Here is a 15,361-nt window from a genome sequence, read left to right on the forward strand (position 1 = left end):
CATCAACTTTCGTTTTTACTTTTGTGAATCCAACAACCAAAAGCCAAAGATATATTTATGGGAAATGACATTGCACTTCTAATTTCTCCTCATTCATCCTTCCCATTTTTTTTGTCTGGGACCAAAGGAGAATCAAGGGACAAACACAAGAGGAGGGCAAACCAATAGTGTGAAGCTCACAAACCAAATTAAAATCAAGGATATATTCAAGTATTGATGACATTAGATAAATACTTGCACCAATGTCTTTTGTGATAAAATCTCACATCTATCGTATTGTGTACAAGATAATATGTAAGCTTGGAAACAAGATCGGTATGATTAGTAGTGAGTTGCTCTTAACAACTTCCACATATATACATCGTCTTACCCGATGAGCTAATTTCACATAGTCCCCTATTATTAATAACAAAAAATAACACAAAACGAATGGCATTGGATGCAAGGATGAGATTGAGAGGGATAAAAAATGGATTGGTTTGGTCGGTTGATCAGTTTGATAGTACTTCAATTAAGGTAAAAGAAGGATCGGTAAAATAGGCGATCTTGTGCTTTTCACAGTATATTTTGGTACGTAACTGCAATGCTAATTTGAATGTTTAGAGTATTTTTTTTGTAGGTATCCATCCTTCATTTTTTACGACAATTTCAATGTAGTTGAATATCAGAGTGCGCAACGAACAAGACTAACAAATAATAAGAATATTATTAAACAAACTAAGAATGCCGAAACGGCTACAAAACCCTAAGAAACTACATTGTGGCTAAATTACTCTCAAACTAAATTACAAGCTCTATTTATAGAGCAATAAACCTAAGAAACCCTAATGCGTAAATGCCAAAAATACCCTACTACAAAATCAAATCAAATCTCTAATTAATTTCCTAAATAAACCTAATAAATTCCAACAGTTAATTAATTAAAGAATTATGAATCTTCAGTCAGATGAGGTAAATAAACGTTGGACATGTTGCCTATACTCGGGTCCATAAGTAGTATGTAAGAAGCTAATTAATCATGGAAGCTCTAAACTTGAACTTTAAGCATGGATGGGATTCGTGGTATAAATTTGGTGGATTGATGGATGGATGGATGGATCCATGACCTAACTAACTTAATGACATGCTACTTAACCACTCACTGCTGATAATTCAAAAGCTCTAATTGGGGTTTAACTTACTAATGCAATCAGATTAGGTCTTCTGTCTTTTGTTGGTTAACGGCTGTAACAAGAAATACCTGAACGTGTTAACAACCTTCTGGCCATCTAAGTGCTTTTGCTTTTTGAGAAAACAGTCGCATAAAGCAACACTGCACTGACTCTTGATTTTGTTACTGTGGAACGGTAATAACTGTGCATGCAAACGGTGCAACTGAGCGATTAGTCAACTGGAGAAATCTACCAACGTTTTACATAATGACCTATATATTATACACTAATTATTATTAAATGAGGGTTGTCATGCGTAATAACTTTCTAACTAGTTGGTTTGAGCAGTGGACAGTAAGTACGACAACACGATTTAGATATTAACCATAATCTAACAAAAAAAATTAACCATCAGATATTCACCATAATCAAACACACCAAATAATTGATTCTCCATCAATTAGTGAGTTTATACATTTCACTAATAAAACAAAATTATTTTTTGGTAATTAATGAAAATACATTTTGATCACATGATGTAAGCAACCTGTAAAAAAATCCATGATTAGAAAAATGAAAGTACAATAAAATCAAGAATCTAACCAAAAACATTAACACCCAAAACTACAACTTTCGGCTAGAGAAAAAATAATGACTAGAAAAAACTTTAAAATTTATAAATGCATATAACATTTTAGAAAATATAAAAGGGGACTGTAATAGGAGGATCTTGTTATGTGTATATCAATCAAAGATCATCTTTGAGAAAATTCACTCAAATTGAAAATCTCATTTAAATATCAAATTGCGATGAAATAAATAGATGAACATAGTATTGTTGAAGAAACAATAAATGCTCACGACAAAAATCAAATAGCTAAACGACTTCTAATTTAGATGAATTTATGTAACAATGATTTTGAATGATGACCTAAAAAACTATCAGCTTGGATTATAATATAAAATTGTGAACTGGATCCCTTCCTTTGAGGCGCCCCCCAAACATTTAATTTGATGGACACCTTATAGCACTTATTCCGTAATTTTTTTTTCAACAATCTAAATCATCTACATTTTAGTACATCATTTATAGAACGTATTTGTAAAAACTTAGACAAATTTAAGGCCATTATGACATTCAATTGTAATGAAGAAAATAAGCAAATACAGTTTTTTAAAGAAACACTAAAATGGCTACCATTTAATCCAATGGTAAAATGGTTTCGTATTTGGATGATTTTTAGTATAGATGATTTTTTAGGAAAGACCTAAAAATAGAAAGTTAGATCGTTGAAATACGATGTAAAGTGCTCAATCGAGTAAAAACTTTTTTAAAAGAGATGTGCTATCCACACACCCCTTTTTACTTCTCACATAGCCCTTGTTAATTTCTGTCTGTTGATCTTCTTCATTTCATCCGATCCGATGGCCAAAAATTAGAAGGGTGTGTGAAAAGAAAAAATGAGTGTGTGGATATCACACCCTTTTTAAAAAATGGGTGTCTCCCGATTTTTTTTTTTTTTTTTGGGGAAAAAAAATGCTAACACGTTGACCTACCCCAACAATGCAACTTAAGGATTGTAATGGTTTTTATTTTAGGTCTTCTTTAATAGTAATCTCTAAAAAAATAATGTGATCAATTATAAAATTCACTGGCAACATAAGCAAGAGTCCTTTTCTCTCAATAAATGTAAGCACATGTAATTTACATATTTTATAAGTTTTTTAACACTTGGTCACTATTCAGTTAAGTTAGAGTTTAGACGTAAAGGTTTGATCAATTGAGTTGATGTTTCACTATAAAACTAATCAACAATATGGAGAGTATTCCAATTCCTTATAAGCTCATGTAAGGTCCTTTCTCCTATCAATGCAGGACTCATTCTCAATATGCCCTCTCATGTGTGGCGAATTTTTAATCCGAACATGTAAGCAACACAAACGGAGTGAAGTGGAGCATGTGTGGCCATTGAGCTTCAAACGTGGGACAACCTCTCTAATACCATGAAGAAAGTTGAGGGTCTACTATAAAACTAATTGACAATATGGGGAATAGGCCAGCTCTCTATAATCTCATGCAAGGTCCATTATCTCATCAATACGGACCCATTCTCCACAGTAGACATGTAGTATATGAGTTTTCAATCACTGAGTCCTATATAATTAATATCAGGTTCGTCTCTCTACTGCTAACTAATTATCTCAAACCTTGAGAATAAGATTAAGCTGTAGCCGCAATACTTAGACAATACAACCGGCACTGATAAAGAATGAGGTTTTACAGCATGCCTAAACCCAAACTGACTACTTGGCCACCCTTGAAGCAGTAGTACTCGTTACTCATACACTTCATATATAATAACATCAAATAATCGATTTATAATTATGAATATTCACCTGAGAATTAATTTAAACTTTTTAGTTTTAGCACATAATGATGTGAGGCGAGAGCAGACTTTTTGGATTTATATATGTTTAGTTAAAATTAACCAGGAGGAGATCTGAAGGAACTTAAACTTATTATAGGGTTTGACAATAATTAGCATGAGAGGGAGATTTAATCAGAAAGTTTGGTACCTGAGACTGGTGATAAAACATGCAAAATCTTGATGTAGCAACCGAAACAAAGTACTCAAGACAAGTACCAATCTCCAACCAATATTCTATCCAACCCTTATATATACTCATCTCACTTGGAGCATTTAGCACCCACAATTTATTCATTGGAGAGCTATAATATCATATCATATATTTATATTTATGGAGAAGACACACTCCAAATCTACTCTTAAGGTCGTGCATGGTTCTTAATTATGTGATTGACTTGTTAAATTATTTTGTTCTTCTTTAATTTCGATGCTGATGAGTATAATGATAGCTTGAAAGTGTCTCTTATATATCTTTCTTATTTCTTAACTTGGCCTTCTTCTCTTTTTTCCAATGAAGTTTGTGAAGAGTGCTTCACAGTTCACAACGGGTTTATGGAGCACAAATTCTGAAGGAATGGTGAGATCAGACATATATACCACCTCAATATATGAAAACCATATATATTCGCTGCCAAGTTAGCATTTCAACATAGTATTAATGTAGTTAATGGGGTTAATCAAGTGTTAAGCGGCTATATATTGTTGTAATTATTCTAGAGAGGTGATGAACATACCTTGGTTCGATTAAGGTGATGAACATCTCTGTATATTTACGGTACTGGGACTTGTTCATAAAGTTATACCACTTGATTTATAGCTCTTTTATATGTTTGTTAATTTATTTTGGATGTGTTATCCACATACTTCTTTTTACCTTTCACATACCTTTTGTAAATTTATGTTCTTTTATTTTATTTTTTCCAATTTATTTAATCTAATGACCGAAATTTGAGAGCTATATGTGAATATTTAAAAGGAGTGTGTGAAAAACATTATCCTTTATTTTATGAAAATGTGCATTGTATCATGACGTCATAAAGGTGATTCCATACAATAAATCACTTTGCCATACTTTGTGTCCTTTCTTATAAAGGTTAAGGCAGAGTTACACCGTACATGATCAGGTCTAGAGAATTATATCCTTTTATGGAAATTATTAAGTCGCAAATGAGAGTGTAATAGCTAAAAAGGTACTTTCTTAATGATTTAAATCTAATTATTCGAGTGAAGTGACATGAAGATAGAAAGTGCTTTCCTTATATAGTTAAGATCCCACAAGGTCACATCCTCAACAGAAATGAGTGATATACACTCTATCTTAATTTACTAGTGAGCATAAGCTACATCTGTTTTCAGTAAAATTATGCCTTCTTGGATTCTTGCATCACTTATAATTTACCATAGCATTGCCACTAAAATCATATTTTTCTTAATTTACAGCCAAAAGATGAATTCAAGGACAAATCAAAGGTAAATAATTAACTTATCAGGTTGTGTAATCTTACTACTACGCACTGGACCATGGTAAGCACATGAATTTTAGACTTTTGAATTATTTGGACTTTTTTATTAAATAAAAAAAAAATCTTGATCGTCCTTAATTAGCCTGATACGTATCATACACTGAAGCATGAGAATTTTAGTCAATCTCACTCTCTTGTGCCCCTCTTGCATGTTAACTACTGAACCTTGTTTATATATATAATAACTAGTCTTGTCAGAAGTCTCCTACAATGGAAAATACCAAAGCTCAAGAAGTGAAACTTCACACTCAACAAAGAGCAACCAAACGAGCAATGTTCAACTACATGGTGAGTCGTCAGTTTTCCTTTTCGTGAAAATATTGACCGTAACTCTTAAATTTAGCCTTTCTCGGAACTCTTTATTTTCAGTTTTGTCAATTAATGGATATATAAATAACAGGTTGCGACCAAGCTGAGCATCTTGGAGCAGCAGAGAAAACAAGAAGAGATGTTGCAGAAGGTAGAGGCATATATATATGTATATATACATGTATACATATAAAAATATTTGAGAAGCAAAAACATGATTCTGATGGAAGAGTGCTGTAATAAATTAATTGAGCAGATGATAGAAGAGGAAGAGATTCGCTTGCTGAGAAAGGAGATGGTTCCAAGGGCTCAATTGATGCCATTTTTCGATAGACCTTTCATTCCGCAAAGGTAAAATAAATTTATTAATCCTCTCAGTGCAAGCATTTTGCTCCAGCCAAACGTAATTTTGTGTGTAGTTGGGATACTTTTAGTATGTTATAATATAGGTGTACAACATAATTGATATCTCATATTTTTGAGGTATATAGTAATAATAATAAAAAGTAAATACGTGCTATAATTTAAACAAAATTGTGACATTACGTAATAGAGTTCTGAATATACTGAAAATTTACCATATTCCTGTGCTGTTTTCTTCTTCTTCTTTTGATCTTCTTGCATGCAGATCGAGCAGGCCTTTAACAATTCCTAGAGAACCAAGTTTCCGAATGATGAGCAGCAAGGGCTTCAGCTGCAACTCTGGCAGTGAACTCTACAATTTCCAACCCACAACTCAAGCTATGAATCCCATCAAGTAGACCATTTCAATAAGTACCGCCAACAGATTATTCCTTAAAACATAAACCCAATATGGTGCTTCATGCATACTGTGAGAAACGCCTTTTTTTTTTCAGATCCTTAATTTTCTTGCGTAGTTACTAAAATCCCAAAATTGGATAGTTGTAATTTAGTTGACCCTCAAGGGGGAATTGCTAGTGACGATTCTCCACAGTTTAGAAAATAAAGACACTGCATTTCCTTTGCTTTTCTATCTTAGTCTATTTTGTCACACTCACTGTGGCACATTCGTGAGTCCGTGGCGCATGGTTTATATATAACAACAATAAAATTGTGGCTTAATTAATTGACATGATAAAATTAACATGGATGCAAAAGATGGTTGATATGGAATGTTAAAGAGACAGATCAATGAACTTGAAATCTCAAGGCTTTTTCTAGCTAGAGGACGTGTTTTCTGAAAGTGAAAAAGAAAACCCAATTGGAATCGATGGATATGAGTTAGGGGCAGACCTGCTACAAGCTATATGGGGTCTAGCTGAACCAACTTGTGTGTTTTGCTAGACAACACTAGCAATCGGATACATGCTATGCACAACATGAAAGCGAAAGGTGGAAGAAAAGATAGAAGAATTTTACTTTATTCTAATTTTTAATCAGTACAATTATTTTTATGTGGTTTTTAGTTCAAATACCATTGTTAAGAAACTTTTTCTAGCGAAAAAGTCAACCAAAATTATGCTATATTTTTAGTTTACTTAATTACTAAAGATACAAGGCAACCAAAATTACACTATAATTCAAAATAGTTTACTTGATTGTCACACAATCCCCACCAACTTTTCTAGTGACTGTTGACTAGCTGGCTGACCAACTTTTCCGGCGATCAGCCACTTCATTTTGTAGAAAAAATGATATAAAAAATGTCTTCAAGAGTTTGACCCAAATCTCAAAGTGAAAAGTAACAACTTGTATCACTACACCAAACAAACACTTGTAAAATGTATTACCTTCATTAAGATTAACGAAGGATGATATAAATATTATAAAACGTAATAATTTACGTCAAATTAATGTTGATAAGTTGGTAAGTTGATATTGTTTCACTTGATGACGTAGTTAGAAATTACAAAGCTAAAATTATTACTACGAAATTAATTTTTAATGGTAAATCTAAAAGTAATAATTTAAAGCAAGAAATTTATATAAAGTAAGGAACCATATTATTATTACGAAATTAATTTTTTAATAGTAAATCTAAAAGTAATAATTTAAAGCAAGAAATTTATACAAAGTAAGGAACCATGTGGTATGGAAGTTTCAATTTATTACTATTCAGAATATATTGGTTAAAGTAATGAGTTTATTTAACATGTATTAGCTGCTAAGATTTAAAATTTCATTTGCTAAGTGGAATGTGACAATTAAAAATCATAAAATAGCCTAAAAGATTAATACTTTTAAGCTTAAAGAACCAAAACTCTCCCTATGCTTTAACATAGGCGAGACTTGTACTTGACTCCAACAGTGGCTTTACTTGTGAGGTCATGGGTTCAAACAGCCTGGCAAATCTTGACACGACTCGATAACCTAACACGACACGAAATTCACAGGTGTTCGGGTCGACACGATAACGAATCGGATAATTATCGAGTAACTCGATAAGTACCTGTTAAGATAACGGGTTGGTTCGGGTATACATGTGGTTAACACGATAAGTAAAATATTAATTTTATAATTTTATAACCCTAAAAAAATACTATAATAATTATATATATTAATTTAACAATTTTATACCCCTAAAAACTATAATAATTATATATATATATATATTTATTTATTAAATTAAATATTAAAAATTGGTGACCATTGAATCGGCTTAAATATACATACCATTCAATTTCTTAAGTGTTATATGTACAAAAATAAATAAATTTAAATCTACTTAATATATATATATATACACACACACCATTCAACTTGATGGGATACAAATTCTACGAAACTAATTTCAACGATCCAACCGTCAAACTTGTTTTTATATGCTTTGAGATCGCATCAGCAAAAAATCGCAAACAACAAACATTCAAAGATCAAGTAACGGGACAAAACTTTTTTACGGTTATCAATGAAAAATCACGATTTAACGATTATTTTAACTCTGATTTTGATGATTTTTTACAGCTACACTCTTTGATCCTATATGAATACAATGAATGAGCTTGATCTTTAATTTAAAATATTTACACTAGTGGATACCACAAAATCTTATGTTATACTTAATGAAAGTATGAATAAACTCTTAAATGTAAGTGAATCTATTGTTTTGATGGGATACGCATTCTACGAAACTAGTTTCAACGATCCAACCGTCAAACATGTTTGTATATACTTCGAGATCGCATACGCCTAAAATTGCAAAAAACAAACATTTAGAGATCAAGTAACGGGACAAAACTTTTCAACGGTTATAAATGAAAAATCATGATTTAACGGTTATTTTCACTCCGATTTTGATGATTTTTTACAGCTACACTCCTTGACCCTATATGAATACAATGAATGAACTCGATCTTCAATTTAAAATATTTACATTAGTGGATACCACAAATCTTATGTTATACTTAATGAAAGTATGAATAAACTTTTAAGTATTAGAGAATCTATTGTTTTGATGGGATAAGCGTTCTACGAAACTAATTTCAACGATCCAACTGTCCAACATGTTTGTATATGCTTCAAGATCGCATACGCCAAAAATTGCAAAAAACAAACATTCAAAGATTAAGTAACGGGACAAAACTTTTTTACAGTTATAAACGAAAAATGACGATTTAAATGTTATTTTAACTCCGATTTTGATGATTTTTTTTACAGCTACACTCCTTGACCCTATATGAATACAATGAATGAACTCGATCTTCAATTTAAAATATTTACACTAGTGGATACTACAAAATCTTATGTTATACTTAATGAAAGTATGAATAAACTCTTAAGTGTTAGTGAATCTATTGTTTTGATGGGATACGCATTCTATGAAACTAATTTCAACGATCCAACCGTCAAACTTGTTTTTATATGCTTTGAGATCGCATACGCTAACAATCGTAAAAAAAAAACATTTAGAGATCAAGTAATGGGACAAAGCTTTTCGACGGTTATAAACGAAAATCACGATTTAACGGTTATTTTAACTCTGATTTTGATGAGTTTTTACAGGTACACTCCTTGACCCTATATGAATACAATGAATGAACTCGATCTTCAATTTAAAATATTTTGCACTAGTGGATACCACAAAATCTTATGTTATACTTAATGAAATTATGAATAAACTCTTAAGTGTTAGTGAAACTATTATTTTGATGGGATACGCATTCTACGAAACTAATTTCAACGATCCAACTGTCAAACATGTTTGTATATACTTCGAGATAGCATACGCAAAACATTGCAAAAAACAAACATTCAGAGATTATGTAACGGGACAAAACTTTTCGACGGTTATAAACGAAAAATCACAATTTAACAATTATTTTAACTCCGATTTTGATGATTTTTTACAACTACACTCCTTGACCCTATATGTAACATCCACATCGCCCAGGGTAGTGGATCATGTAAGCCTTATATGTATATTCCCAGTTTTACCTAGCACAAGGCCTTTTGAGAGCTCACTAGCTTCGGATTCCGCAGGAACTCCGAAGTTAAGTGAGTTCGCACGAGAGCAATCTTAGGATGGGTGACCCACTGGGAAGTTCTCATGTGAGTTCCCAGAAACAAAACCTTGAGGGCGTGGTAGGGGCCCAAAGCGAACAATATAGTGCTACGGCGGAGTTGAGCCCGGATGTGGTAGGGGTCTGGGCCGGGATGTGACACTATATGAATACAATGAATGAATTCGATCTTCAATTTAAAATATTTACACTACTGGAAACTACAAAATCTTATGTTATACTTAATGAAAGTATAAATAAACTCTTAAGTGTTAGTGAATCTATCGTTTTGATGGAATACGCATTCTACAAAACTAATTTCAACGATCCAACCGTCAAACTTATTTGTATATGCTTCAAGATCTCATACTCCAAAAATTGCAACAAAAAAAAAACATTCAGAGATCAAGTAACGAGACAAAACTTTTTAACGGTTATCAACAAAAAATCACTATTTAACAATTATTTTAGCTCCGATTTTGATGATTTTTTACAGCTACACTCCTTAACCCTATATGAATACAATGAATATATTCGATCTTCAATTTAAAATATTTACACTAGTGATACCACAAAATCTTATGTCATGATGATTGATGAAAATTGACGATTTTGTAAGAGGAATAGCATGCAAGCTTTGAGTTCCATTGGTAAGGTTTAAACTTTTGAGAAAGGCTTCACAACCATGAAAACAAAAACTCTTTCAGTTTGCATATCCTTGCACATTTAATATTTTGTAATAGACTAGTAGTGTATGAATGTTTGTTTATTAGGCTCTTATTTTTTAGTGTAGATGTAGTACTTAAACGACAAATGTGTTTTAATGTTTTGAAGTAATATTTATGTGGCAATGTGTGGTATGTACAAATTTAAGAAAAAAATATATATTTTTCTTAACGAGTCATAACAGGTCAGGTCACTTTACCCACAGGTAAAGTGACCCGACCTGTTAAGGACCCGTTAAGATAAATGGTGTGACACGACACGACCCGTTAAGATAACAAGTGTTACACGAAAACGACATGAACACGAACACGACAGACACGACAGACACGACTAGTTTTCCAGCCCTAGGTAGTCTCCCTCCGAACTGCTTGACGAGGTAGTCTCCATCCATTCCAGCATTGTTGCAGGTTTCAATGAAATGGGCAACATGTTGCTTTGGGTTTCCCTTTCCATCGAACTGCATGAACTTTGGCGGCTGATAATCTCTCAGCATCTTCAAAGAGTCAATCTTCTTGGAGTAGGGCTTTGAGTATAGTACGGAGTCATGCGAGCTTCCTTCGTACTGCGCCTTGATGGTGTTGGCGATCATCTTCTGTAACTGCTGGATAGAGAAAAATCCCATGAATGCCATTGCTTGGTCTGGCTCCGGTTTCTCTTCTACATCGACTTCTTTCTTTAATGGATTAACCATTAGGTCGACTTTCACGTCGGGCTTTGCATCTAGTTGGTTGACAAGTGCGGCGATTTGCAAGTCTTTTTCCTCCATAGTCCGTGTGAGTTTTGCGATCGCTTCATTCATTTGAGCCAGCTGCCCCTCAATTGAAGTTGATCTGGCAGCCATGACTTGTATGGTTGTGTTGTCGCTCGAGTCGGCATCGGAAAGCAAGGACTCGGAGTACTTCCTCGGGCTTTCCTCCCTTGATTCCCTTAGCGAAGCCAAGGTAATGACGGGCTCGTGCCTCGGGTGCTTTTGTTCATTCGGCAGAGTTGATGCAGGGGTGGAAGAGACGGCAGAAAGAGCTATTGCCTTGCTTCAAGTTGTGATGCCTGAAGTGACATCGCCTATGGTAAGGACGCTTTTGTTCTTCGCGTTGGTTGCGGGAACAACTTGAGCCTTCCTTGATGCCATTTGTGCTTTTTACGGATTTGCAAATAGAGATGAAAGGTAGAGATTGTCCCACTGGGCATGCCAAATTTATAAACACGAATATTCCTGCAATGAATGAGACAAGAACACGTGTAAAAAATAATATTTGTATTAATGATTTAGGGGTTACAATCGCTTCTATAAATTTAACCTCTGATTCGATCTTCATAATGCGTAGATTTGTGGATTGTGCTATTGATCCAAGAGTCGTTGGGGCTTGATCTTGAAGGTTGACGAATGGATCTTCAAAGGGCTTTTGGGCTTGATTTTGAAGAACGGTTGTGCGGATTTCTTCAAGTGCTTTTGGGCTTAATCTTGAAGGTTGATGGGTGAACGGATCTTCAAGGGCTTTTAGACTTGATCTTGAAGAACGGTTGGATGTGTGGATTTGTTAATGTTGTTGATCCAAAGGGCCGTTGGGGCTTGATCTTAGGATGACCGGACGATGAACGATGAACACTCTCTTCAAGGACCGTCGAGGCTTGATCTTGAACTGGTGGAAGTTCTTCAAAGGCCGTTGGGGCTTGATCTTGAAGGAGGATTTGATGAAGAACAAAGAGAGCTTTCTTAATCTTTCGGGATTGGCTTGGGAGCTTTAGAGTTTCAAAGCTTCAAGGTTTTGGTGTGATGTGAATTGTTTATGAATTGGTGTCCTCAAATGAATGAAATGGCCTTGTATTTATAGAATTTTTTCAAAGCCTAATTTTGAATATAATATTCAAATGAAATAAATAATTTCTGCCAGGTGTTGACACGTGTTCTTATTTGATGACTTTTCCGATTTATTTTGATTTTTCGTTTAGTCACATGATACGTGTAAAACTTTATGTGACATGTGAGCGTTGAAATTGTAATTATTGATCAACATTTATTTCATTGAAATTTCAATGTCTACAAAAAGTATTTGCAAATTGGGTATCAAGTAATTAAGTATTTTACCTAAATAATAAATGGAGTATTTTTGTTTATCACCATTTAGTGTGGTGTATGCTTACCATTTGAATTTCGAGATTCGTGTATTGGATAAGCACAAATCTCAAAATTCAAATTCATCTAAATATGATAAATAGGATAGTAATCATACACTATACTAAATAGTGGGGAGCAAAAATGCACCCAATAATAAAAGAAAGAATCCATGCGTGTTAATGCAAAAATCAGTGGGCGCACACTGACTAAATGGTGTTTATAATGTACGTAAGACCAACTGGCAGGAGAATTTATGCTAATTTCTTTTTTCTGTCTATTTTCCTATTAATATTGTAAACCTTTGGAAGGACGCCAAATGGCTACTGGCTAGAGCCTTCAAGAACCTACTCCTCCTGCTGTAGCATCCACAGGAAAGGACCAATACCTAAGTATTTATAGATAAGCCGGATTAACCCAGAAAAATAAAAAGAAAAGTTAATCATTGAGAGCGAGAGAGGAGGCGAGATCGATGGGGAAGGAACGCAGTGTAGGAATAGGCATGGATTATTCAGCAACAAGCAAATTGGCCCTAAGATGGGCAGTCGATAATCTCATCGAAGAAGGAGATCGCATCGTATTAATCCACGTTGAGTCACCCAAAGCTGCAACAAGCAGGAAGCAGCTGTTTGAGAACTCTGGATCACGTACGCAGTCTCTCCCTCTATATATACACTTGTTAATTGTCATTAGTTACCTTAATGATTTATTATTAATTCATGACTTATCTATTAATTCATGACTTAATAATTTCTTTAGGTTTTTGGTGTTTTTGATTGCAGCTTTGATTCCTTTGGAAGAACTTGTACTGGAGACTAACGTCTCAAAGCAGTATGGACTTACTAATGATCCAGAGGTGCTTGATATTCTTGATAAAGTTTCAAGAAGTAAAGGGGTATGTTACTTTGTTACATATTAATCTCATTTTTCATATTCCTTTGGATACTTTCTCATATTCTTTTGCATATGCTAGTTATTTATATAGCAATTGGCGTACCAATCTACAGTAATTTGTATATACTATCCTTACGGTCGATATGATAAGCGTCGACATTAATTATTAGATAAGAAACTAGAGTATGATTAATTTGTATGTGGATTGTGATTAGGCCAAGGTTGTGGCCAAGGTGTACTGGGGAGATGCAGGGGAGAAGTTGTGTGATGCTGTGCTAGATCTCAAGCTTGATTCGCTTGTTGTTGGAAGCAGGGGATTAGGCCTTATCAAAAGGTAACCATTATTTGACTAATTATCTCCACTAAATTAATTCACCTTCTCATAAAAACACAAAATTAAAGAGAGAAAATGAAGGTTTTGTGTTGGATTAATTTTTTGTTCCTACAAAATGGATGATTAATATGTGGTGAATTTGCAGGGTGCTGCTGGGCAGTGTTAGCAACTACGTGGTGACCAATGCTTCATGTCCAGTTACAGTTGTCAAGGGGGTGCAATCATCCAAACCATAAATCTCAAAGGAACTCCTTCAAATAATAACAAGTAGTTGTGAATTATAATGTGTTGAAATTCAAAGAAATTAGGGCTTGGGGGTATTTTGTGGGTTTTTTCTTCTTTCCTTTTCTTAATTATGCAATGTTTTTATTCTGTCAGCTATGGATTGATGGGTATTTGTTATGATATGATATATGCTCTTTGGCAAAGATGTTCATTTTTTCTTGTAAAAGCAAATATATTCAATTTAATATCTTCCATTTTACTTTATGCATTCTATTAGAAAATCTAAGGACACATTTTTATTAATTTTTAACACATCTCTGTTAATTATGACCGTTGTTTTCATGATTTATTCAACCTAACCAAAAAAAAAAAAGTAAAGACGTGTGAGAAGCCTGAAGAAAAGTATGAAAATCACCCCTGTATTATTGTTTCATAGAATCTTAACTACTTGAAGGATTCGGCCCAGTCTTAAACGCTAGGGTGGGCCGGGTATAGGGAGTGGAAATCTAATTATGATGAGTTGTTCTCGTATGGAAGTGGAGGGAAGAAATCTAATTGTGTTATTTGGTGGAATTACTAAGTAGATTCTCACTCCCTCTATGAGAGGGTAGATGTCTCGCACACAATCATTAAGGAAAATCTAATCTCGTTTAATCTTTATTTATTAAAAAAAAAAAAAAAAAAGGTAGATTGTTAAGTTGGTCTGAATCGTCCTTCTTGTTTTTTAATGTTAAATATTGATGATTCCAGGTAATTGTTGTTGGCGTGAGTCAACAATAATACAATAGAAATGTAATTGTGTTTCCTAGTTTGGGTATAACTTTCTTTTTATGTCTTTAATATTCCTTGTAGTACAAGGATTAAGTATGTATATATATCATATATGTGTCGCCCCCTATGAGAGAAGTATATAGAAAAATATATTGAAACCTTAAAATTAATTTTATCTTGGTATCAGAGCAGGTTCTGACTTGTCTCTTTCTCTAAATCCTATCCCCGTTCACTACTGTTTTCAATGCTTCTCTTTGTTGGTTGTGTAACAGCCATTGAAACCAAGCTCAGGTCTCGAAACAAGAGACCACCAGACCTGTTACAACCCAAACCCCCAAAACATATAAACCTAAACTACCAAACTGTGTGTCTCGAAGCAAGAGACACACCTATTAGAAAAACCAAAAACTTGAAATCTAAAGCAAA

General features: G+C 33.7%; 2 protein-coding genes across 2 annotated transcripts; both read left to right on the forward strand.

The window, feature by feature from the left end:
* Positions 1 to 3,861: 3,861 nt before the first annotated feature.
* On the forward strand, positions 3,862 to 6,406 carry LOC126634395 (microtubule-destabilizing protein 60-like). Its single transcript, XM_050304904.1, has 7 exons — positions 3,862 to 3,944; positions 4,098 to 4,157; positions 5,021 to 5,050; positions 5,293 to 5,391; positions 5,504 to 5,563; positions 5,669 to 5,763; positions 6,041 to 6,406. Exons 1-7 carry the CDS (start codon positions 3,912 to 3,914, stop codon positions 6,171 to 6,173), a joined length of 510 nt encoding a protein of 169 aa, XP_050160861.1. The 5' UTR covers positions 3,862 to 3,911; the 3' UTR covers positions 6,174 to 6,406.
* Positions 6,407 to 13,033: 6,627 nt separating this feature from the next.
* On the forward strand, positions 13,034 to 14,428 carry LOC126634072 (universal stress protein PHOS32-like). Its single transcript, XM_050304554.1, has 4 exons — positions 13,034 to 13,358; positions 13,494 to 13,606; positions 13,821 to 13,939; positions 14,085 to 14,428. The coding sequence occupies exons 1-4, from the start codon at positions 13,184 to 13,186 to the stop codon at positions 14,173 to 14,175; spliced, it is 498 nt and encodes a 165-aa protein (XP_050160511.1). The 5' UTR covers positions 13,034 to 13,183; the 3' UTR covers positions 14,176 to 14,428.
* Positions 14,429 to 15,361: the final 933 nt, after the last annotated feature.

This window comes from Malus sylvestris, chromosome 9 (genome assembly GCF_916048215.2).
Source record: "Malus sylvestris chromosome 9, drMalSylv7.2, whole genome shotgun sequence".
Classification (NCBI taxonomy): domain Eukaryota; kingdom Viridiplantae; phylum Streptophyta; class Magnoliopsida; order Rosales; family Rosaceae; genus Malus; species Malus sylvestris.